Source organism: Budorcas taxicolor, chromosome 10 (genome assembly GCF_023091745.1).
Source record: "Budorcas taxicolor isolate Tak-1 chromosome 10, Takin1.1, whole genome shotgun sequence".
Lineage (NCBI taxonomy): Eukaryota > Metazoa > Chordata > Mammalia > Artiodactyla > Bovidae > Budorcas > Budorcas taxicolor.
The window spans coordinates 41,899,431-41,926,190 of NC_068919.1; the positions used below are offsets into that span (position 1 = coordinate 41,899,431).

The following is a 26,760-nucleotide window of genomic DNA, read 5'->3' on the forward strand; positions in this document are numbered from 1 at the left end:
TTTTTTTTTCATTTTTCTTTTTTGTTGTCGTTCAGTCGCTAAGTCGTGTCTGACTCTGCAACCCCATGAACTGCAGCATGCCAGGCTTCCCTGTCCTTCGCTATCTCCTGGAGTTTGCTCAAACTCATGTCCACTGAGTCAGTGAGGCCATCCAACTATCTCATCCTCTGTCACCCCTTTCTCCTTTTGCTTTCAATCTTTCCCATCAGCAGGGTCTTTTCCAATGAGTTCGTTCTTCACATCAGGTGGCCAAAGTATTGAAGCTTCAGCTTCAGCACCAGTCCTTCCAATAAATATTCAGGGTTGATTTCCTTTAGGATTGAAGTCTTTTTATGTACATACATGAATATATGAAATATATGTGTATATATAGTTTATATGTATATATACATAAAATGCCCTAATCGCGATGGCATTGTTCTTCTAGAGACATTACTGTTTATGGAATGCTTTTGGATTCAGTAAAAATAAACAGCCTGCTAAATAATTTGTTTCATTGAAGCTCTGAAGTTGCAGGAGCTGCATTATTCCTTGTAACCTCATCCTCAAATGTGTTGTTAATAGCAGAACAATTTGAGAATCTGCATAGTAGTGTTTTGTGGTCTGTTATGTGTAATCATCTCATTGTAACTTAAATCTCTACTCTTGCTGAAACAATCTTAAAATTCATTTTATGAGTTAATTTGTGTTTGTTTCTTCAACTCCATTTGTCCCTTTCTGAGTAAATATCCTTTGGCCATGTTTTTGGAAGTCAGTCTCAGGTGCTCATTCAAATGTTTTCTCTGTCACTCTTCAACTTCTACTGTTCGAAAAGATTTAATAGTTTAAGAAGAAGCAATATTTCCTTCTAATTTCAGTTGCCAAGAGACAGTTTCCTAGGTGCTATGTCTTTTCTCTATAAAAGCTTCAATATACTCAGAGTTAGTCATCTTTCGGGGTTTGATTTTTGCTGGAGAGATGAAGTATAGAGTTTACAATTAAAATTAGAAATACACACCACAGCATTTTCAGTATATTGAAATGCTTATTCTCTATAAGTTTTTGAAGTTCCTTTTCAACATATCTTAATTCAGTAGCTGAGTGGCCAGCTTCCATTGATTTAAAACATCACATAGAACAGAAAAGTCCCTAAAACCCCTTTACTGAGTATAAGATTCAATATGTAAAAAGGTGAAATGATATATATTTTTTGGTTCTCTCCTTGTAAGCTGTACATTTGTATTATTCATAGTAAATGCTGATTCCCATCTGATTTGCTTTTGACCTGTTTTCTGCCTTTTAAAGATTTACATAGTGCTCTGAATTGAAACTAAGCTTAGTTTAGCAAAACATATTTGAGAGGGTTAAAATCTGGTGCTAAAGAGACTTGGCATATATTCCAGAGGACTTTTGAATTCTTGCAGAACAAGGATAATATTTATTGCTTAGATAATGTAGAGTTGTGAATAATAAATCAAGCGTAAAACTGTTATTCTTGCTTATACTATATACTCTAATAGCTTTTGGTTATTTTCTATCAAATTCATAAAAATGTTTATTGAGTACCTACTATGTAAGCTTCTGTTAAACAAGTTTTTACGAAACATAAGACAGTCTCTGCTCTCCAGATATTTTCAATCTGTTTTCAATTTTGACCTCTTTTTTTCTTTCACAGAAACAAGTTTTTCTAAACAGTTTTTAAAATATTTTGAGACATAATTCATATGCCATATAATTCACTTGTTTAAAGATGTGTAATTCAGTGGCTTTTTAGTGTATCCAGAGCTATTCCTTCATTACCACAATTTTAGAACATTTCATTAGCCCCCGAAAGAAAATTTGTACCTCTTAGACATCACCCCCTAATCTGCTTCCACTCCTAGGCAACCACTAAACCACTTTCTGTCTCTGTAGACTTGCCTTTTCTGGACATTTCATATAAATGGAATCATAGAGTATGTGGTCCTTTGTGACTGGCTTCCTTCATTTAACATTGTGTTTTCAAGGTTCATCCATGTTTTAGCCTTTTTTATTGGTGAATAATATTTCGTTGTATGGGTATCCACACTTTTTGGATCCATTTATCAGTTGGTAGACATCTGGGTTGTAGCCTATCTGAATAGTTTTATATGTAGATGTTGAGTACCATTAATATATATATCTAGGTTGTACAGTAGGTTTCAGCTAGGGAGTCTTTAACTTTAGATGAGATACAAACTAATGATTATATATTTATGACTACACAGATTCATTTCTGTTAATAACAAAATATTCCTGTATTTTTAAAAGTTTCCTAACCAAAAAGGAATATTTTATATGGCAGTTGGCTTACATTGTAATGAGACATTTTCCTGTAAACTGCCTCATTATTTTAAAGTCACAACTCAGGTATTTATTTTATTTTACAGCATGCTTACATCACACTTAATATATAATCTCCTTCCTCTTCAGTAAGCCTACTGGTAGCTCTTCAAAGACCTTGGACATCTAAACTACAAGATCAAAGTTATATATCACATCCACACCTACACGTTAGAGAGGATAATCATGTACAAACATCCACTGATGCCTTTTCTCTTTCTCTCACCCCCAATATCCACTCTGTCCAAGATCCTTTCAGATCTTAACTTGTCTTTTTTTGCATAATCTGGCCCTTCATACCTTCCCAAGCTGCTGCCGATAGCTATACACTCTTTGCCGTTCCTCAAACATGCCAAACACACTCTCCTGAACACTTTTTTCCCCAAATGATACCATACTATAGAATACACACTGTTTTATACCTTGAATTGTTTTATCATAATATACATTGGCAACTGTTTCAAATGAGTTTCTTTATTCTTTATAACTACCTTATACTTCATAGACAAATGAATCATAGTTTATTAATTAGACCCATGTTGATGGTGATTAACATTGCTTCTGGTATTTTGAATATGTATGAGTCTGTCTGCAGGATGAATTCTTTGAAATGGCATTGCTGGGACAAGGAGAATGTATATTTGTATTTTTGATAATTATGTGTCAAATTGCTGCCTGAAGATGCTATGTCCATTTAAATTCCCACCTGCAGTATCTGAGAATATAGATTCACATCCCAGTTAATGAAAGGAATTATCTCTGAACTTTATAAATCTATTATATAAAAATGTATCAATATATTTTTCACTTTTTATTTGCATGAGAATGAATCGCTTGATGAAAGTGAAAGAGGAGAGTGAAGAAGTTGGCTTAAAGCTCAACATTCAGAAAACTAAGATGATGGCATCTGGTCCTATCACTTTATGGCAAATAGATGGGGAAACAGTGGACACGGTGGCTGACTTTATTTTTCTGGGCTCCAAAATCACTGCAGATGGTGACCGCAGCCATGAAATTACAAGACGCTTACTCCTTGGAAGAAAAGTTATGATCAACCTAGACAGCATATTAAAAAGCAGAGACATCACCTTGCCAACAAAGGCTGTGTCAAGGCTGTGGTTTTCCCAGTGGTCATGTATGAATGTGAGAGTTGGACTGTAAAGAAGGCTGAGCACCGAAGAATTGATGCTTTTGAACTGTGGTGTTGGAGAAGACTCTTGAGAGTCCCTTGGACTGCAAGGAGAGTCAGCCAGTCCATCCTAAGGAGATCAGTCCTGGGTGTTCATTGGAAGGACTGATGGTGAAGCTGAAACTCCAATACTTTGGCCACCTGACGCGAAGAGCTGACTCATTTGAAAAGACCCTGATGCTGGGAAAGATTGAGGGCAGGAGGAGAAGGGGACAACAGAGGATGAGATGGTTAGATGGCATCACTGACTTGATGGACATGGGTATGGGGGGACTCCGGGAGTTGCTGATGGACAGGGAGGCCCGGTGTGCTGCTATTCATGGGGTTGCAAAGAGTTGGACAAGACTGAGCGACTGAACTGAATATCTTTTCATATGTGTGGAATCATTTGATACTGTGGTTTTTGTTATTTGCTTGTTTGTATCCTTTGTCTGCTTTTCCAATTTCACATTTAAATCTAAGATTTATTTGGAATTGATTTTTATTTATGGTGAGAGCTAGAGTTGACGGTTCATTTTTCCCCCCTTATATGAATATCCAGTTGAATTAGCATCATTTATTGAGGATCATACTTTCTTCATTTATTGCAGTTGCACATTGTTTTAAGTCAGCTGCTTGTGTCTTTGTGAGTCTGTTTCTGAAGTCTCTGGTCTTCTCTATTTGTTTACTTGTTTATCCTTGTCACAATATCACTCTGCCTTGATTATTGTAAGTTTTAAGTATCTGTTGGTGTCTGTTAGTGTAAATCCCCGAACTTTGTTTGTCTTTAAGGTTGTCTTTTGTGTTTTTGGCTCTTAGCCTTTCCATATGAGCTAGTTAATCTTCACAAAAAGGATTTGTACAAGAAAGAAATAAGCTTGTTAATCAACTAGAAAGATTGCTGATAATTTGATGAGTATTATAACCAATCAAAGAATCCAGGGGAGCATTGACACATTTATTACAGAGAACCTTCTAATCTGAGAACACATATATACTTCTTTCAGTAATGTTTTGTATTTTTCTGTACAAGTCTTAAATATCTTTCATTAGATTTCAGTGGTACATTAGAGTCAGCTCATACTAGATTTTAAGAGCTGACCAGGTGCATCTTTTCCCAGCTCTACACTCAGTGAGTCACTCTGGTAGATTGAATTGGGTCATAGTGGTAGTATTTATAGCACAGAAATTGGCAAATGCTACAAATCAGGACTTTTCCACACCCACCTACCTCTAAGAGCTGATTGTTAAGTATTTACCAGCACATATATTGCTAGATGTGTCAGGTTTAATAATGATATGTAAATAGAGTTTGAGTGTTTAAAAAATTATAATATACAGTAAAATTCAAGGTATAATGTACAGTAAAATTTATTCATATATTTTCCTTAGTTAAGTGTTAGTTCAAGTCTTTTTCCTATTTTTAGTTGGGTTATTTCTTCATTATCATTGAGTTTTGAAAGTCTTTTATGAATTCTATTAGTTTTTTTATCAGATATATGATATGTAAATATTTTCTCCAAGTCCATGGCTTGTCTTTTCATTTTCTAAATAATATCTTTTGAAAAGCAGATATTCTTAATTAATGAAGTCTAGTTTATAATTTTTTCTTTTATGGATGCTACAGTCTGGATATTTGTATCTCCCCAAAATTCATATGTCAAAATCCTAAAGCCCGATGAAGTGGTATTAGAAAGTAGGGCCTTTCAGAGGTGATGAGGAAATGAGGATGGAGCCTTATGAATGGATTTAATGCTCTTAGAAAAGAGATCCCACAGAACTCTGCAGTCTTTCCCATCATGTGAGGATACAATGAGAAATATGTAACTTGGTTGAAAGGTCCTTATCTGACCACGCTGGCACCCTAATCTCGGACTTCCAGCCTGCACAACTATGAAAAAAAATTTGTTATATATAAGCTAGCCAGTCTGTGGTAATTTGTTGTAGCAGCCTAAAGAGACTAAAACTATGGGTCATGCTTTGGGAATCGTATCTAAGAAATCATTGCCAAATACAAGGTCATAAATCTTTTCTTTTACATTTTCTTCCAAAAATTTAGTAGTTTTGGATTTACCTTAAGGTTAGTGATCCATTTTGAGTTAATATTTTGTGTAGAGTGTAATATATCTAGGTTTACTTTCTACATTTAGATATCCTGTACCATTATCATTTGTTGTGAAGACTGTTCTTTCTCCATTGAATTACCTTAGCATCTTTGTCACAAATCAGTAGAACATCCTAGAGAAATTAAAACATGTACACATACCAACTTGTACATAAAGTTTATAACAGCATTATTCATTATAGCCAAAAGTGGAAACAACCTAAATGACTATCAACTAATGAATGGATAAACAAAGTATAGTATATTCACACAATGGAATATTATTTGACCATAAACAATGAAGTACTGACATGTACTGGATAAACCTTGAAAATATTATGCTAAATCAAGAAAAGCCACCAAAAGATCACATCACCTACTGTATGATTCCATTTATATGAAATGTCCAAAATAGGCAAATCTTTGATACACTAATGGTTGCCTAGGGCTGGAGGTAGGTAAGGAAGAATGGGGATGACTGCTAAAGGATGTGGGTATTTTGGGAGGTGACCACAATGTTATAAAACTAATCATGGTGATAGTTTGCACAATTATTGAAAACCATCAAATTGATTATTTACTTTAAATGGATAAATTATATATATGCAAATTATATGCCAGTTAAACTATTACAAAAAGTTAATTGACCAAGAACAAGTCAACTGACTATATATTTGTGAGTGCTTTTCTAAATTTCATTTTGTAACTTTTTGCTGCAAGTATATAACATATAAGAAATCAACTTTATATCCAGAAACTTTGCTAAATTTATTAACTATATATTCTTTTGGATTCTCTGCATACATAATCATGTCATCTGTAGATAATGATATTAGATTTCTTGTTCTCCCGCCCTTTTATCTTTGGTGAATTATCTCACCTGTTGCACTGGCTGATACTTTCAGGGTAATGCTAATTAGAAGTAGTCATCCATGACAGATCCCTAATTTCAGAGAAATCTTCATTATTTCAAAACTAAGTATAATATTAGCTCTACCTGTAGATGCCATTGATCAGATTAGAGAACTTTCCTTCTATTCCTAATTTGTTGAGTTTCTTTTCAATCAGAAATAAGTGTTACATTTTTATACCTGTTTTTATGAATCTGTTGAAATTATTTTCCTTTTTACTTAACATAGCCAATTGCTTGCCTTTGAATGTTAAGCTAACCTTGAATTTCTTTAATAAATAACTACCATGTAGTTGTGATGTATTAGATTTTTTATTGTCTCTGGAGTTGAATTGCTATGTATTTTTAGAACTTTTTGAGTTTAATCTTTAAGAGACACTGGCTTATAATTTTCCTTTTAAAAATATTCTTGACATGTTTTGGTATTATAGTTTTGCTGAAAACATAAAACAAGTTGAGAATAGTGCCTTATTTTTGTTCTCTGGAAGAGTTTGTGTAAAATGCCTATTATTTTTTTCTCTAAATATTTGGAAAAAATTTACCATGGAAGCTCACCAACTGAGCCTGGAGTTTTATTTTGTTTTGTTTCTGCATGAAAATTTAAAAATATGAATTTAGCGAATTTTCCAGATATAAGATTATTTATAGTTTGTATTTATTCCTGTGTAGTTTTTAAAATAAATGGTGTTATTTCTTATTTATTTCATTAAAATTATCAAATTATTAACAAAAATTATTCATAATATTCTCATATTATTTTTAAATATAATGTAAGATCTGTGTGATATCTTTTTAAATATCTGATAGTGATAATCTGTGGGAATTTTTCTTTTTTCTTTGACTGGTCTATGATTATTGAATTAATCTTGATTTTCTAGTTTATTGATTTCTGATACTATCTTTATTATTTCTTACCTTTTCTTTGAATTTAGTTTGCCATTCTTTTTCATCTTGAGATGGATATTAGATTATGATTTTTCAAACATTTTTCTACTAAATGCATTCCAGGTATAAGTTTCCTCTAAGCAAGATTCTAACATGTCATATTTTCTCTCAGTTCAGTTCAGTCGCTCAGTCGTGTCCAACTCTTTGCAACCCCATGAATCGCAGCACACCAGGCCTCCCTGTTCATCACCAACTCCCGGAGTTCACCCAGACTCACGTCCATCGAGTCAGTGATGCCATCCAGCCGTCTCATCCTCTGTCATCCCCTTCTGTTCCTGCCCCCAATCCCTCCCAGCATCAGAGTCTTTTCTAATGAGTCAACTCTTCGCGTCAGGTGGCCAAAGTACTGGAGCTTCAGCTTTAGCATCATTCCTTCCAAAGAAATCCCAGGGTTGATCTCCTTCAGAATGGACTGGTTGGATCTCCCTGCAGTCCAAGGGACTCTCAAAAGAGTCTTCTCCAACACCACAGTTCAAAAGCATCAATTCTTCGGCGCTCAGCCTTCTTCACAGTCCAACTCTCACATCCATACATGACCACAGGAAAAACCATAGCTTTGACTAGACGGACCTTAGTCAGCAAAGTAACGTCTCTGCTTTTGAATATACTATCTAGGTTCGTCATAACTTTTCTTCCAAGGGGTAAGCGTCTTGTAATTTCATGGCTGCGGTCACCATCTGCAGTGATTTTGGAGCCCAAAAAAATAAAGTCTCTCACTGTTTCCACTGTTTCCCCATCTATTTCCCATGAAGTGATGGGACCGGATGCCATGATCTTCGTTTTCTGAATGTTGAGCTTTAAGCCAACTTTTTCACTCTCCTCTTTCACTTTCATAAAGAGGCTTTTTAGTTCCTCTTCACTTTCTGCCATAAGGGTGGTGTCATCTGCATATCTGAGGTTATTGATATTTCTCCTGGCAATCCTGATTCCAGCTTGTGCTTCTTCCACTCTACTTCTATATAAATAAGATATTACACACTAACATTGATTTTAATATTCATATGGAAAGGATCAAACTAGCCACAACCAATAATAGTTAGAAACTAGGAGGGGTTTGCCCACTATTTATAGTGACTTTTCATAAAGCTGTTTTGATTAAGACAATGTAGGATTGCTGCATCAGTTTGCAGATGGACGAATTGATGAATGGATTAAAACATTCATTAGATCATTTAGTGTACAACATTTTCTAATTTATTATGATTTCTTCTTTTATTCATAGGTTATTTAGAAATTTACTGCTAATTTCCAGACATTTAGGAATTTTCTAAATATCCTCTTGTTACTGATTTCTATTTTCTCTATTGTCAGAAAACATATATTATTTTAATACTTTGAAGCTTGCTGAGATCTGATTTATGAACTGGTACATGGTCTATTTGGTAATTGCCCCATCTGAACTTTAAAAAATGCATGATTCTGCAATTATTAGATGTCAAATTTGGTCAGGTTGGCTAATGATACAGTTCACATCTTTGACTTTTTTGATATAGTGTCTGAACTTTTAGACAATGGAGAAAAATTCCTAGAAGTATATAATGTACCAAGAGTTTCTCAAGAAGAAATAAAAAGCTTTATTACTACTAATATAATTATAGCATCATAAGTATTAATGAAATTGAGATAGCAGTTACAAATTAATCTCACAAAGAAAATGCTAGACCCAGATAGTTTTATAGGCATGTCCTAACAAAATGTCATAAAACTATTCAATCCTTTATTATTCTTTCTGAAGATAGAAACGGAAGAATTTGCTAATTCATTTTGTAAAGCCAATGTAACTTTGTTAATAAACCAATCAAAGACAAAATGAGAAAGGAAAGTCATAGACTCAACTCATTTATGAATCAGTTAAGTTCAGTCACGTCTGACTTTTTGTGACCCTATGGACTGCAGCATGCCAGGCTTCCCTATCCATCACCAACTCCTAGAGTTTGCTCAAATTCATTTATAAATATAGCTGTATAAATCCTAAACAAATTTAGCAACCTATCTAATAGTGTGTAATTAATATTCTGCACCCTGAAAATATTAGATTTATACAAAAGTGAGAAGTTACATTACTCACTACATGGCAACCTGCTCCAGTATTCTTGCCTGGAGAATTCCATGGACAGAGGAGCCTGGTGGGCCACAGTCCATGGGATCACAAAGAGTCAGACACAACTAAATGACTTAGGTAGGTAATAGATTAAAGAGGAAAAACCATATGGTCATCTCAATAGCTTCAGAGAAGACACTTGATAAAATTCATATTTCCATTTATGATTTTTAAAAATCAAAAGTAAACTAGAAGTAGAAGAGAACTTCCTTAACCTGATAGCATAAAATGTATCTATCAGACCACATCAATTAGAGCAAATGTGACCTCAGATATTGGAGACACTTGCATTAAAATCAGAAGTTGTGCCCACTAAAATCAGTCTGGGAATCTAATCCCAAATTGACAATCACTGTGTGAACGCTAGTATGTATGATCTTGAAAAAGTTATTTAAGCCATCTCCTAATTTCCTCATATCAAAAATACAGATAATAATAAATAACTTGCTGGAGTATTGTATTGAAATAAATAAACACAAGAAAGCATCTGTGGTAGATTGCCTCATACAGGAATTTTTACCTGTTTTTCTTGGTCAAGGCCAGTTACATATTTGGCTCTAGTTTCCTAAGTCTGTAATAATACTTCATATACTAATACATATACCAGCCAGGGTTCTAAGTGTATTACATGTGTATATTAATTCACAACAACTTTATGAGGTAGACACAAAGAGGTTAAACAACTTGCCTAAGGTTACTCAGCTAAGAAATGGGGAGGTCTTGATTGGAATCTTGGCCATCTGGTTCCAGAGCCTGTGTTTTTAACCACTACGCTACACTGCCTTTCTAAAGAAAGGGGTTGTAGGTTGTATCATTTATTTATTGCCTGTTATGTTACATAATAAGTAGTCATAAAACCTCAGGGGCATAGAAGAATGGCATTTATTGATCACATGTTGAAATTGTTGTTAGGCAAATCTGTTCATCTTGACTGGGCTTCCTCATGTGGCTGAGGGTTGACTTGCTGGGGGCCCTGGCTGGAACTGGGCAGTATGCCTCTGCTTCAAGTGTCTCTCATCCTGCAGCAGACTAGTCTAAAGATATTCTCATGATGAACAGCAGAGGTGAAAGAGCAAAATGGAAACACACAAGTGCTCTTTCAAGCCTCTGCTGCGTCATGGCTCACATCCTCTGCTGTGTCATAAAACAGATCACTTAGCTAACCCCACAGTCAAAGTGGGAGGACGTTATGAAGCTACATTAAAAAGGCTACGGATCTAAGAATATATCACTTGACACATTGAAGTTGTTTTATAATATACTACAAATGCCAAAGTCTAGGGTTCAGAAATCCTTATATATTAGGGATGATTTCTAAAATAGGGCCTTTGTCAGCAATAGCATTTTTGACAATTAAATACAAAACTTTGAAAACACACATGCATGCACACACATACACAAACACACATAAATTTATAGAAAATAGGCAGAAACTTCTTCCAGGAATATTTAGTTCAATTTATAATCCCAAGGTAGTGGTAGTGATGATGATCATAGCTGACCTTTATGAGCTTGCTGTGTGCCCAGCCTTGTTCTCAACACTTCACATGTAGTAACTCCCTTCATCTTTCCAACAACTCTATTAAATAGATACTATTAATAGTACCTGTTCTGTTTTACAGATGAAGAAACTAAGAGATTTAGTCATTTCCCAGAGTCACCCACTTTGTTTATAAGATCTCCACACAAATTTAACTTTCAAAGTCTTTTTATTTTTTGATTGAATTATATCTAGACCACTTTGCCATGGATTTGAAGGGCTTCTATAATCTGGCCCTACCCAATTTAATTATCTGTAACTTCCATTGCTACAAAGTATAATTTTAGAATATGTGATTCTGAGTTCCTCTGTGTATTTCTTCCTACACATGTTCAGCTTTAAAAAGTGCTACAAGAATCCTTAATGAATAATTAAACTTATTTCTAAGAGATGAAGTGTAAACTAAAGTTATTTTATTTTTTTGCTCCAAAAGTAGAGGCCTTTGCTTTGATTTTTTTTTCTCACTCAATAAACAGAGATCTCTGCACTGATTTAGAGCTTTCTTAAAAATAAAATTCTATTTAATTTGGCCACTTGATGAGAAAGACGAGCTGTAAGTCTTTCTGAGATACAATGTAAGTGACAGCATATATGTCAATAAAAGGAGTATTTCTAATTCCACTGTAGAAAGTGAAGAGGAACTGAAGAGCCTCTTTTGAGGGCGAAAGAGGAGACTGAAAAAGCTGGCTTGAAATTCAGCCTTTAAAAAACTGAGATCATGGTATCCAGTCTCATCGCTTCATGGCAGATAGAAGGGTGAAAAATGGAAGCAGTGACAGATTTTATTTTCTTGGTCTCCAAAATCACTGTGAACAGTGACTGCAGTCATGAAATTAAAAGATATGCCTTGCAAGGAAAGCTATGACAAACCTCAACAGCATATCAAAAAGCAGAAACATCACTTTGCCGACAACGGTCCATATAGTAAAACCTATGGTGTTTCCAGTAGTCATGTACAGATGTGAGGCTGAGCACCATAGTTTGATACTTTGAATCTGTGCTGGAGAAGACTCTTGAGAGTCCTTTGGACAGCAGGGAGATCAAACCAATCTATCCTAAAGAGAATCAATGTTGAATATTCATTGGAAGGACTGATGTTGAAGCTGAAGCTCCAATACTTTGGCCACCTGATGCAAAGAACCAACCCACTGGAAAAGACCCTGATGCTGGGAAAGATTGAAGGCCAAAGGAGAAGAGGGCAGTAGAGGATGAGATGGTTAGATAGCATCACCGACTCAGTGGACATAAATTTGAGCAAACTCTGGGAGATAGTGGAGGACAAAGGAGCCTGGTGTGCTACAGTCCATGAGGTCTCACAGAGTTGGACACAAGTTAGCGACAGAACAACAAATTCCACCGTGCTCCTGTTTCAGATGTTTGAGAGTCAAGCGTTATATACACATTTCCTGTGTTCTGAGATGATTTCTGAATAAATTCTTATCTTATTCAACAGGTGGGTTTTCAGAAAAGACATATGAATGGAGCTCCGAGGAGGAGGAGCCAGTGAAAAAGGCAGGACCAGTCCAAGTCCTCATTGTCAAAGATGACCATTCCTTTGAATTAGATGAAACTGCTCTAAATCGGATCCTTCTCTCAGAGGCTGTCAGGGACAAGGAAGTTGTCGCTGTATCTGTTGCTGGAGCATTTAGAAAAGGAAAATCCTTCCTAATGGACTTCATGTTGAGATACATGTATAACCAGGTAGGGAAGAAGTTTAAAAAGTTTTCTGATTTCTGTGCTTCTATCACTTTGTGTTTTTATTTAATAGTAGTGTCCAACGTTTCCATTATTATGTTCCCTAAAGATGAACTAGTTTAAAAATGCTATCATGTAACCATTCCAACTCTGGTGCTTTAGGGACCAAGCTATATAGGCCACTTTGTCTGAAGCCGCTTTGCTACATTTCCCTTAGAACATAACATATTTTTAAAAATTCTTCTGAAAATAGACAAGTACAGTGATACAGTTATAAACTTTACATGTTAGTATTTAAAATGTCGAATAACTTTTGTCATAATATTTATTATAATAACTTTGTGTCCAATATTTGCTATGACATTTTTCATACATGCAGCAAAGCTAAAAGAACCTTGCAGTGAATACCTGGATGTGCACTGCTTAGATTGTACCAATAACATTAATATTCTTGCTTTACTACTTTTGTTGTATCCAGCTATTCTTCCCTGTTTCAGTCCATTGCTCTGTCTTATTTTTGATTCATTTCAAAGTAAATTGTTGACTTCAGTATTCTTCCGTATAAATATTTCAATATACGTCATTATTATGTATTTCAGTATTTATTTAGTGTTTTTCTTTTGTTGTAACATTTACATGTAGTTACATCTGAAGTGTATATCTGCTTTTCTGGGGGAAATGTATATACCTGGGTAGCCCCAAATCCTATCAAGTGTATCTTGCTGTTAACCTCACAAAGTTCTGTTATCTTTTCCCATTCAGTTCTCACCTTTAACCCACCCCCAAAGGTAACCAACACAGTGGTAACATTTGAAATAATAGTGTGGCATAGAAAAGAGGCTTTAAGGGGCATGCAACCAACCAAAAGCAGAAGGATAAATAGGAGATTAGAGTGAGGGAACAGAAAGTTAGAAGTTGAGAGCATACCAGTATTTTTGTCTACCCTTCTACCCATAGCAATTCAGATGCAAATATGGATGTTGAGGCAGAATAGACATACTACCCAAAGAAACTTTGTGTTATGCATTTATATAATAATTAACCATTTTGGACTGATCTTTTATATAGGTGAGATATTTTTTAACAACTTTGTAATGTTAACTTTAACGTCTTCTATCTCTAGCCTCCAAACAAACCAAGAACAGAATGACCAAAATACATTCAGGCTTTTAAAACAAACAAAATTCTTGCCATTTTCTATTTATGTCATACCAACATTAGTACACTGCTTAACACAGGTAGGAAAACTGAATGAACAAAATTAGAATAGTTTCCATTCTTTCAGGTTATGTAGTTCAGGCATAACCATAATTTTAATTGTGAAATAAACATTAGAATGAAATACTTGATAATGCTTCTCATGTTGCTTATGTTAAATAGTATTTGCTCAAATTAAAGTGTAACAGATTTGATTTTGTTGTTCTGCACCTATTGCTCGGTGCTTATCCTCCTGTGATTTGTTCCCTCCTTCTCCAATCTAGAGAAGCATTTGTGTATATTATTATTGTGTATATCTTGACATAATATTCTCTCTCATACCTTTTATTTCTTTGTTTCTGAAATGCCCTCGCTGAGTTTGCTCACCTGGGAAATGCCTAAACATCTTTCAAGTCTTAGCTCTAATATCACTTCTCCTGTGATGTCTTAACTAAGAGTTAGTTGTTTCTTTCTGTATGCTTCCAGTTATGTCTAAAATACACACCCATTTTGGCATGCATGTATCGCATCATAATGCTTTGTTAGCATGTCTGTCCCCCCTATTAGGCTGTGAGCTTCCTCTTATCTGGAATGATATCTTTGTATCCACAGGACGTAACATATCATGTGACATATGATTGCTCTTCTATATTAATTGTTTTGAATGTGTAAATAAAGCAGTTTTATCAGTATGATAGATGTGTATATGTTGTTTTCCTTTTGTCTAGAGTTGAAGAGGAATGCCAACTGGTACGGGTGAGTAGAAGAACCTGTACTACATATCTAGTTTAATATCATAGACTTTCTTAATTTATAGGAATCAGTTGATTGGGTTGGAGATCACAATGAACCATTGACCGGTTTTTCGTGGAGAGGTGGGTCTGAACGAGAGACCACAGGAATCCAGATATGGAGTGAAATCTTCCTTATCAATAAACCTGATGGTAAAAAGGTATGATGTGAGCTTCTTAAAGAAAATTGAGTTTTCACTTACTAGCAGTTACCACTTTTCAGGATCCTCAAAAATGCTCTTTTAAAAATTAATTTTGATCATTTGACATGAAGTTTAAAAGGGAATTGGGTAGCATCTTATTTCATGTTCCCAGCTTCCTTGCTGTTGATCACAGTAGGCAAAATTATAGGGACAGTAGAACAGCAGATAAATTAGCAATGGCTATTTCTGTTTTGTTGGATTGCCAGTGAAAATTAATCATTACAATATTCAGCAACAAATTAATATTTCTGTTTCAGTGGCATTCATGGCATGTGTGAAAACTTACCTATTAAATATTCATTGCTGATGGTTTATTTTAGTCCTTATGATATTAACTTTGTGGTAACCCTAATGCCCTGCATGTTCTATAAAATATCAATAATGTACTCTACTTGCCTACAGGTTGCAGTGCTATTGATGGATACTCAGGGAACCTTTGATAGTCAGTCAACTTTGAGAGATTCAGCCACAGTATTTGCCCTTAGCACAATGATCAGCTCAATTCAGGTATGGAATAAAATAAATCCATTTTGATGGATATTTCTTTAAATAAAATTGTGAATATATATATTTCTATGTAAATGTAGTAGTGAGACAAACAACAGAAATGTAAATTATATATATATTATTTGACTCAATTAGCATACCAGTTCTTATTATTTCTACAAAAGTAGAATTGTAGGACTTCCCTGGTGGCTTAGACAATAAAGCGTCTGTCTACAATGCAGGAGACCTGGGTTCGATCCCTAGGTCAGGAAGATCCCCTGGAGAAGGAAATGGCAATCCACTCCAGTACTATTGCTTGGAAAATCCCATGGACAGAGGAGCCTGGTAGGCCACAGTCCATGGGGTCACAGAGTCAGACACGACTGAGTGACTTCACACACACTCACACACAGAATTGTTTTTAATTACTGTAATCTTTTAAAATATAAATATTTATTTTAATTGGAGGTTAATTACTTTACAATATTGTATTGGTTTTGCCATACATCAATATGAATCCACCACAGGTATACACGTGTTCCCCATCCTGAACCCCTCTCCCTTCTCCCTCCCCATACCATCCCTCTGGGTCGTCTCAGTGCACCAGCCCCAAGCATCCAGTATCGTGCATCAAACCTGGACTGGCAATTCATTTCATATATGATATTATACATGTTTCAATGCCATTCTCCCAAATCATCCCACCCTCTCCCTGTCCCACAGAGTCCAAAAGACTGTTCTATACATCTGAGTCTCTTTTGTTGTCTCGCATACCGAGTTATCGTTACCATCTTTCTAAATTCCATATATATGCGTTAGTATACTGTATTGGTGTTTTTCTTTCTGGCTTACTTCACTCTGTATAATAGACTCCAGTTTCATCCACCTCATTAGAACTGATTCAAATGTATTCTTTTTAATGGCTGCATAATACTCCATTGTGTATATGTACCACGGCTTTCTTATCCATTCATCTGCTGATGGACATCTAGGTTGCTTCCATGTCCTGGCTATTATAAACAGTGCTGCAGTGAACATTGGAGTTCACGTGTCTCTTTCAGTTCTGGTTTCCTCGGTGTGTATGCCCAGCAGTGGGATTGCTGGATCATAAGGCAATTCTAGTTGCAGTTTTTCAAGGAATCTCCACACTGTGCTCCATAGTGGCTGTACTAGTTTGCATTGCCACCAACAGTGTAAGAGGGTTCCCTTTTCTCCACACGCTCTCCAGTATTTATTGCTTGTAGACTTTTGGATTGCAGCCATTCTGACTGGCATGAAATGGTACCTCATTGTGGTTTTGATTTGCATTTCTCTGATAATGAGTGATGTTGAGCATCTTTTCATGTGTTTGTTAGCCATCTGTATGTCTTCTTTGGAGAAATGTCTATTTAGTTCTTTGACCCATTTTTTGATTGGGTCGTTTATTTTCTGGAATTGAGCTACAGGAGTTGCTTGTATATTTTTGAGATTAGTTGTTTGTCAGTTGCTTCATTTGCTATTATTTTCTCCCAATCTGAACACTGTCTTTTCACCTTGCTTATAGTTTCCTTTGTTGTGCAGAAGCTTTTAAGTTTAATTAGGTCCCATTTGTTTATTTTTGCTTTTATTTCCAATATTCTGGGAGGTGGGTCATAGAGGATCCTGCTGTGATGTATGTCAGAGAGTGTTTTGTCTATGTTCTCCGCTAGGAGTTTTATAGTTTCTGGTCTTACGTTTAGATCTTTAATCTATTTTGAGTTTATTTTTGTGTATGGTGTTAGAAGGTGTTCTAGTTTCATTCTTTTACAAGTGGTTGACCAGTTTTCCCAGCACCACTTGTTAAAGAGATTGTTATCTAATTTCTGATCAGTTTTCAAATTGCCTACTTTAATCAGAAAATATTATCTTATTAATAATTTTTTCTATTTAAAGTCTACAATTCCCTGGTGGCTCAAATGGTAAAGTGTCTGCCCGCAATGCAGGAGACCTGGGTTTGATCCCTGGGTCGGGAAGATCCCCTGGAGAGGGAAATGGCGACCCACTCCAGTACTCTTGCCTAGAAAATTCCATGGATGCAGGAGCCTGGTGGGTTACAGTCCATGGGGTCACAAAGAGTTGGACATGACTGAGCGGCTTTCATCACTTCAAACTCAATAATTTTAATGTATGTAGTTACATTGTGAACACCTATTCTAAGTTATATTTAATGAAACAAAATTTATAGATGTAAATTTTGTTTTACATACCTAGTAAAAAATTTATATATATATATATATATATATATATATATATACACACGTACAACTTTTTATAGTACCTTAAGGTACATTTTCTAGAGAAGGAGATGGCAACCCACTCCAGTATTCTTGCCTGGAGAATTCCATGGACAGAGAAACCTGGCAGGCTACAGTCCATGGGGTTGCAAAGAGTCAGACATGACCAAGCAACTAACACGCAAGGTACATTTAGGAAAGTAAATGTCTTTCTCTCCTTTTGTCGCCCTCTCTTTTTTAAGTATTGTTTTTGAAGTTATTGTACACTGTATGAATTGTCCTGAAAGCCCTTATAGTTTTTAGTATGATCATAGAACACACAGCATAAACATTTTAAGACAATTTTTAGATATTTTCTATTCACTAGAAAGAGCAAGAAGAGAAAGTGACCAAGAAACAGACCATTAAAGAAAGGTAAAATAATTTTAAAGGGTAGGAAAGGCAGAGTGGTTAGGATGAGTAAATCAAAGCTGAGATCATAAGCCTGTAGGGAGAATGGACCTAGTGAACAGGCAACCAGGGCGTGATGTGTAGCTAGGACAATGAAAAGATGGATAGATGGAAGACTGAATTATTTTATAAAGAACTTTAAAATGAGAGTCATGATTATAGCCTATGATTGACTAGTTTTTTTTTAAAAAGTATAAGTTTCAGGTGTATAATATTATAGTTCACCTTCTATATACAGTGATCGCACCATAAGTCTAGTTTCCATCTATCACCACATGCTGCTACTGCTAAGTCGCTTCAGTCATGTCCGACTCTGTGCCACCCTGTGGACTGCAGCCTGCCAGGCTCCTCCGTCCATGGGATTTTCCAGGCAAGAGCACTGGAGTGGGTGCCATTGCCTTCTCCTGTAACTGCATAGTGATACACCAATTCAACTTACTGCTATTGCCACATAGTTACCCCTTTTTATCCATTTTGCCCAGCCTTCACCTCTCTTGTCCATAGGTAACCAGTAATCTGATCTCTGTGAGTTCATTTTTATTTTATTCGTTCACTTATTCCACGTGAGTAAAATAGCATGGTATTTGTTTTCATCCATCTGACCCGTTTCACTTAGCATAATATCATCAGAGTCCATCCGTGTTGTCACAAAGGTTGGATTTTCTTCTTTTTATGGCTGAGTAGTAATCCAGGGTGTGTGTGTCACATCTTCTTTATCCATTCATCCATTGTTGGAACACAAGGACTTTCTGTATCTTGGCTACTGTAAATAGTGATATATTGAACATAAGGGTACATATATCTTTTTGAATAGTATTTCCATGTTCTTCAGATGAATACCCAGATGTGGAATTGCTGGGTCATATGGTAGTTCTGTTCTTAACTTTTTTAAGAATCTCCATACTGTTTTCCCTAGTGGCTGCACAAATTTACAATCCTACTAACAGTATATGAAGGTTCCCTTTTCTCCACATCCTCTCCAACATGTAATTGTTCCTTATCTTTTCAATAGCCACTCTAACAGGTTCAATTCAGTTCAGTTCAGTCGCTCAGTTGTGTCTGACTCTTTGCGACGCCATGAATTGCAGCACGCCAGGCCTCCCTGTTCATCACCATCTCCCAGAGTTCACTCAGACTCACGTCCATTGAGTCTGTGATGCCATCCAGCCATCTCATCCTCGGTCGTCCCCTTCTCCTCCTGCCCCCAATCCCTCCCAGCATCAGAGTCTTTTCCAATGAGTCAACTCTTCACATGAGGTGGCCAAAGTACTGGAGCTTCAGCTTTAGCATCATTCCTTCCAAAGAAATCCCAGGGTTGATCTCCTTCAGAATGGACTGGTGGGATCTCCTTGCAGTCCAAGGGACTCTCAAAAGAGTCTTCTCTAACACCACAGTTCAAAAGCATCAATTCTTCAGCGCTCAGCCTTCTTCACAGTCCAACTCACATCCATACATGACCACTGGAAAAACCATAGCCTTGACTAGACGGACCTTAGTCGGCAAAGTAATGTCTCTGCTTTTGAATAAGCTCTCTAGGTTGGTCATAACTTTTCTTCCAAGGAGTAAGCGTCTTGTAATTTCATGGCTGCGGTCACCATCTGCAGTGATTTTGGAGCCCCAAAAAATAAAGTCTGACACTGTTTCCACTGTTTCCCCATTTATTTCCCATGAAGTGATGGGACCAGATGCCATGATCTTTGTTTTCTGAATGTTGAGCTTTAAGCCAATTTTTTCGCTCTCCTCTTTCACTTTCAGCAAGAGGCTTTTTAGTTCCTCTTCACTTTCTGCCATAAGGGTGGTGTCATCTGCATATCTGAGGTTATTGATATTTCTCCCAGCAGTCTTGATTCCAGCTTGTGCTTCTTCCAGTCCAGCGTTTCTTATGATGTACTCTGCATATAAGTTAAATAAGCAGGGTGACAATATACAGCCTTGACGTACTCCTTTTCCTATTTGGAACCAGTCTGTTGTTCCATGTCCAGTTCTAACTGTTGCTTCCTGACCTGCATACAGATTTCTCAAGAGGTAGGTTAGGTGCTCTGGTATTCCCATCTCTTTGAGAATTTTCCACAGTTTATTGTGATCCACACAGTCAAAGGCTTTGGCATAGTCAATAAAGCAGAAATAGATGTTTTTCTGGAACTCTCTTGCTTTCTCGATGATCCAGCGGATGTTGGCAATTTGATCTCTGGTTCCTCTGCCTTTTCTAAAACCAGCTCGGACATCAGGGAGTTCACGGTTCACGTATTGCTGAAGCCTAGCTTGAAGAATTTTGAGCATTACTTTACTAGCGTGTGAGATGAATGCAATTGTGCGGTAGTTTGAACATTCTTTGGCATTGCCTTTCTAACAGGTAGGAGGTAGTATCTCATTGTGGTTTGTTTACTCTTTTAATGTATGGTTGGATTCAGTTTGCTTATATTTTGCTGAGGATTTTTGCATCTGTATTCATCAGGGAATTGGCGTAGTTTTCTTTTTTTGTGGTGTCCTTCTCTGGTTTTGATATCAGGATAATGCTGGCTTCATAAAATGGATTTGAAAAATTTTTTGGAATGTTTTTAGAAAGATAGATATTAAATCTTTGAATGTTTTATAGAATTTGCCATTGAAGCCATCTGGTCCTGGGTTTATATTTGTTTGGAGCTTTTTGATTCCTGTTTCAGTCTCTTTAGTAATCAGTTTATTCAGATTTTTCTTTTTTAATGATTCAGTCTTGGGAGATTGCATGTTTCTAGAAATTTGTCCATTTCTTCTAGGTCATCCAATTTGTTGACATATAACTGTTCATAGTAGTCTCATAATCTTTTGTATGTCTGTGATATCGGTTGTAATTTCTCCTCTTTCATTTCTGATTTTATTTATTTGAGCCCTCTTTCTTTTTCTCTTGGTGAGTCTAGCTAATGACTTGTTGATTTTATTTATCTTTTCAACTAGCTTTTAGTTACATTGATATTTTTATTGTTTTTTAATCTGTATTTTCTTTATTTCTGCTCTCATCTTTATTATTTCCTTCCTTCTACAAACTTTGGGCTTTGTTCCTTTTTTTCTAGTTTCTTTAGGTATAAAATTAGATTATTTGGAAATTTTTTTGCTTTTTGAGGTAGGCCCATATTGCTTTGAACTTCCTTCTCAGAAGCATTTTTGCTACATCTCATGGATTTTGATATGTGGTTTTTCTGCTCGCATTTATCTTTAGATATTTTTAAATTTCTCCTTTTATTTTTTTCATGATCCATTGGTTATTCAGTAGCACATTATTTAATCTCCACATTTTCCTGTTTTTTTCCCGATTTTTTTTCTTGTGAATGATTTCTAGTCTCATACCATTGTGGTTGGAGAAGCTGCTTTGATATGATTTCATTCTTTGAATTTATTAAGATTTGTTTTGTGACCTGACATGTCCTTGAGAATGGTTCACTTGTGAAGTGTGTGTATTCTGCTGCTTTTTGACAGAATGATGTTTATGTATCTGTTCAGTCAGTGTGATCTTGTGTGTTGTTAAGTCCGATGTTTCCTTGTTGATTCTCTGTCTGAATGATCTATTCATTGAGGTAGCTGTAAGATTGACTAATTTTTAAAAATATACTTCTTAATTTAATTAGCCTTTAAAATACTGACTTAATATCTAACTTCTAACAAGTCAATTAAAAACAGATTATTTTTGCCTTTTAAATAATTATTTATATTTTTCCTGTAGACATTAAATATTTTCACTGAAAAATCTGCTAAGTCCTTAGTAATGACTATTATTATCTGAGAAGTAATCTGTTATTGAAAAAAGTACACAAAGAATACTGTTTGTATCAGTACATAAACAAACATCATTAACTTTTCTTTGAAGTTACTGATATTTATCCTCTTTCTCAGGAAAAAAAAAGTTTTACTTTAATCTATTCATGAAGCAATAAAGCATGTGTCTGAGGATGTAAGCAACATATTCAGAACTTCCTTGTGATGAAATTTTCTATAGACTTAAATAATTGATTGTAAAGAAGCCAATATAATTTTTCAAGACAAAATTTTATATATGGGTTATTAAGATCCAGATTGCTATTATTTTGGTAAGCTTATAAGAATGATTATTTTAATACTAATTGATAAATTAGGTTCATAAAATAATTTTAACATTCTGCCTCCAAAACAGGTGGCTATTATATTTCTGGAACAGTTTTATGATTATTGTATTAATGCATTGTTAACTGTCTCTCCTCAGGCTTTCTTTACTTCTCTCTCAAGGTCTTACAAATGTCATTATAGAAGAATATACATGAGAGAGTTTGATTTTATGATAATTGATATTTCAAAAATAGAGAATAGCAAAATAAGTGCTTAGTTTGTTGCGAATTATTTTCACATTTTGATTTTATTTCTTAATCAAGGTTTATAATTTATCTCAAAATGTCCAAGAGGATGATCTTCAGCACCTTCAGGTAACAATATTTATAGTCTCTTTTATATATCTGGTAATGTTTTGGGCATGGATAGCAGAACTTTAAGATTTTGTCAGGCCTTCTTATACTTGGAAAAGGTAACAGTCAGAAAGATTTAAAAACATAACCAAATGGAAGTTGTCACATTTCCAGGTTTCTTGTTCTAACCCTGTGTGCTTATGTTCTTTCTAGTTCAGTTTTCAAGGTCCTTTGTTTCAGTAAAGCTACTTGCTTGTCGACCCTGATATGGGAAAATATATGGCACGTTAGAGTAGAAAAAGAACCTTTGGTTTAACAATGGCCCAAAAGGTGAAGTTGAAGTCTTATGGTCAAGTATTTAATAATTGTTAGTATAATATCAGTTATATGCCAGATTTTTTTCCTGTGGACCACTTTATAGCTATGGGTGAACACCTGATGGTAACTCATAGAATTCTGTTTTAGATCTGAAAGAAACCTCAGTGACACCTAACTTATCCTTAATATTTTATGAATGAGAAATTGTTTCTGAAAAAGAATGAGTTGCCAGTTTGTGACAGAGTGGGAACAGAAATCTCATCATCTGATTGAACTCGGTGTTTCTTTCACTCTCCAGGCAGCATTTAAATCTCAAATTAGTAGAAGATTAGTTATTTCCTAAAGGTAGTTCTCATCTCTGTCACACTCTCTACTCTTTTTCAATTAATGTTATTAATAGCTACATATTAATAGAAAAACCTATTGTTTCTCTGATAGTTTCCCTCTGCTTATTTTACATAAAATTTTGCTTTTAATATATTATCTTGGCAATAAGGGCCCTATGCAGTGTAACAGATAACAAAGATAATTGCACAGGGTGATTTGTGAGGCTGGAACTATTATTTGGAGTTCACATCTAGCGTTACTCCCAAATATGTTTCTGGTACATCACACTAATCAATTATGAAAAATAGACAATATGCTGAATAATTGTTAGATGTTTCTTTGAGTGAGTACAACTGCTGCTTTAGGTGTGTGTCATAACCTAGCCAGTTAATGACATGACACTGTCCAGTACCTGTTTAAGATTTCTAAAAAAGGACTGATTTTTGGACTGTGATATTGAGTAAGTAATCAATCTCTTTTCGAGATCATTTAAAAATTTTTCCTGTAAGTGACATCACCTCATCTTTTCTCAGAAAAGATTGTAAGTTCAAATTATGTTCTTATATGATTCTGATGAAAATGAGTAATGATTCTGATCCCCAGACCAGCTTTTAAACATAATATTCCAGACTTTCATTTAATTACTATAATCATATACCTAGTTACTATCATTTGCTTCCTAGATTCCCACAGTTTTCACAGGAGAGGCAATGTAGTTCTTTGGGGGCAATTCTAAAAGGCCAAAGGAGGGAAGTCCTCTGTGTCAGCACCCTTCCCCAACTCTGAGATGCCTCTGAAGCTTGCTACTCTTGTGTGATAGAGTGGCATTTCCTTTGTACATATTGGGAAACCCACTTGGCCAGTCTGAACAGAACTTTCACCAGAGGCCCAATCACAGGGACCACCTCAAGTCTATGTTCTCTAAAGCCTTACATTTCTGGCGAAACAAAATGATACAGTACCTCTCAATTGGGAGTGATAAAAAATAAAAGGTGATTTATTTGATTCTTCACTTTTAAACCAAATGTGTGTTGTTATTGTTGTTCAGTCGCTAAGTCGTGTCCGACTCTTTGCGACCCTATGGACTTCCACACCGGGCTTTGCACGCCAGGCTTACTGGTCCTGTACTATCTCCCGGAGCTTGCTCAAACACCTGTATGCCTTTGTAATAATCGAGGCCATCGTGGCATTAAATTTCCTCAAGCAACAATTTTTGTAAATTATCCTACTTAGTTTATAGCTCTCTGGTCTAATCTATGCAAGTTTTGCTTTGAAAGGTCATTTCACATGTTTCTTTGTCTCTTATCTTCCCCACAAAAAAATTGTCCTACATTCTAGATATAAAAGGTGCTATCTTTAAATGGAAACTTCATTTTATTTTATTTTATTTTATTTTTTTTGAGTTTTAGACATTTATTTACAAAGTTCTTCCTAATACAACTGCTTTTAAAATATAGCAATAAAAGATCATTCACTATTTAAAAGTGGTACATATGTGGCATAGAAAAAAATCTATACAGTCAATCAAAGTATTATAACAGATAATTGAAAATTGTTAAATGACAAACATTTGCGGTACTCCCTAAACAAGTAGGAAATAACAATGCATTTATTCAAAGGAACTTGATTATTTTGTACTATTAAAAAAACACCCTATTATGAAAGACAAAGTCAGAGTTTGAAAAATATTTTACAACAGCAAGTAAGTGTATTTCAATTTTACATTTAATTATGAGGCCACAATAAAAATTTAACCATACACATATCTATGCATTTTACAGCAGATTAGCCAACTTAGGAATTATTTCATAAAGAGTATAAACCACTTTACCACAATGTCCCCATGGTCTTATCTTTCCAAATAAAATTCCACACACTATCAAACTAAATCAAGTGAACTGTGGCTAAAATCACCATAAGTACACTGGCCCTTAAACAAGTATACATCAGTATCATGTTTGTGCAAAATATACATGATTTTTTAATCCTTTTGTCCTTATCTCAATTTGCAAGTATATTCTGAAACCACCTCCTTTAATTGTTATTCTTGTCAATAGTGGCAAATCTTTCAAAATCCACATGCGATATCTTTATTTATAAAATAAACTGCAAAAGGAGCAGTTAAATAACTAAACAGAGTATGTGAACCAAGAACCCACTATTCAGAGATCTATGCACGTTTTCATTTGTGATATCACTTAATTTCTGAACAAATTAAGATACACATTTATTTCTAAAAATTCATTCATGGACACTATACAAAGAGATTTACAGCAGTATTTGGCATCGAACAATAAAATTTATTTACTGGGAAACTTCATTTTAAAATGTATTCTATGTCTTTAATTTTAAAATATATGATTACTGTAGCTCTACTTAATCTAATACTTAGTTACTTAAAATGATTATTGCAGTCTTAATAATATAGTATTATGTTACAGCTAAAGCAAAAAATTAGTGAAAGAAAGCCAAGAAGATACTGAAGTTTTCTCTCTTTGTGTGTGTGTGCGGGTGTGTGATTTTCATTGTAGCTTTTCACTGAATATGGCAGGCTGGCAATGGAAGAAACATTTCTGAAGCCATTTCAGGTGAGTGGCTATTAAATGATGATAAATTCTTATTAGAGTTTCCTGAAGACTATAACCAGGTATATTAATTGAGAGAGTCATGTTTCTTTCTCCATTCACAATAGCAAAAAAAAAAAAAAAAGAAAGAAAGAAAAAACTTTGATAGTTAAGTAGAAAAATCCAAAATATAAAAACCTTTATGGAGAAAATATTTTCAAAATTTCATTAAAGATCATAAATAAAAATTTTTATAAGCCAGAGAGATATAGTATGATTCCAGATGGGATAATTTAATGTTGTGGAGAATCTAATTTTCCCCAAATTAACCAATAAAGTCAGTGCAGTTAAAACTATAACAGAATTTTTTGAGAAATGCAACACATTTTTCTATAACTTATCTGGAAAAATGAAGTTCTCTTTTAATTCAGTTTTTAAAAAGAAAATCCAAATTGGGGGATTGAATACATACTAGAGAACCATAGCAATGAAAATGGTGCGATTCTGCACAGATATGAGGGAAAAAACCTGATGAAACTAAATAGCGTTCAGAAATATCTCTCTATATATGGAAACTTTGCATTCATTAGTGTTCACATCATAAACCAGTGGGAAATGAGGGTTTGGAAAAACGAACTCACTTTTTGAAGAAAAAAATTGAATTTCTACTGAATACCATATATGGAAGGGATTCCCCAATTGTATTAAAAAACTAAATAAGGAATTTAAAAGTATAAAGTTAATAGAATAAAATATTGGAGAATATCCTTCTGATCTAGTGTGAAGAAACATTTATTCACTGAGACTCCCCCAGCAAAAAGTGTAGTGAAAAATTGATGGATATGACTGTATCAGAATAGAGTATTTGTGTTTATCAGAAGACTCTAAACAAAGTGGCTGGATTGGTAGAAGGTACTAACAGTGTCAAAAGTCAACAATGGATTAATGTATAGAATGTGC

The 26,760-nt window shown here is 35.0% G+C and overlaps 1 protein-coding gene across 1 annotated transcript in view; it reads left to right on the forward strand.

Moving 5' to 3' along the window:
• The window catches only part of ATL1 (atlastin GTPase 1), a 73,320-nt gene that overhangs the window by 13,722 nt on the left and 32,838 nt on the right, over positions 1–26,760 (forward strand). Inside the window, exons 2-6 of the mRNA XM_052647360.1 lie at positions 12,562–12,809; positions 14,818–14,952; positions 15,397–15,501; positions 22,562–22,612; positions 25,768–25,824. Coding sequence (XP_052503320.1) covers positions 12,562–12,809; positions 14,818–14,952; positions 15,397–15,501; positions 22,562–22,612; positions 25,768–25,824 — 596 coding nt within the window. The remainder of the gene's footprint in view (positions 1–12,561; positions 12,810–14,817; positions 14,953–15,396; positions 15,502–22,561; positions 22,613–25,767; positions 25,825–26,760) is intronic.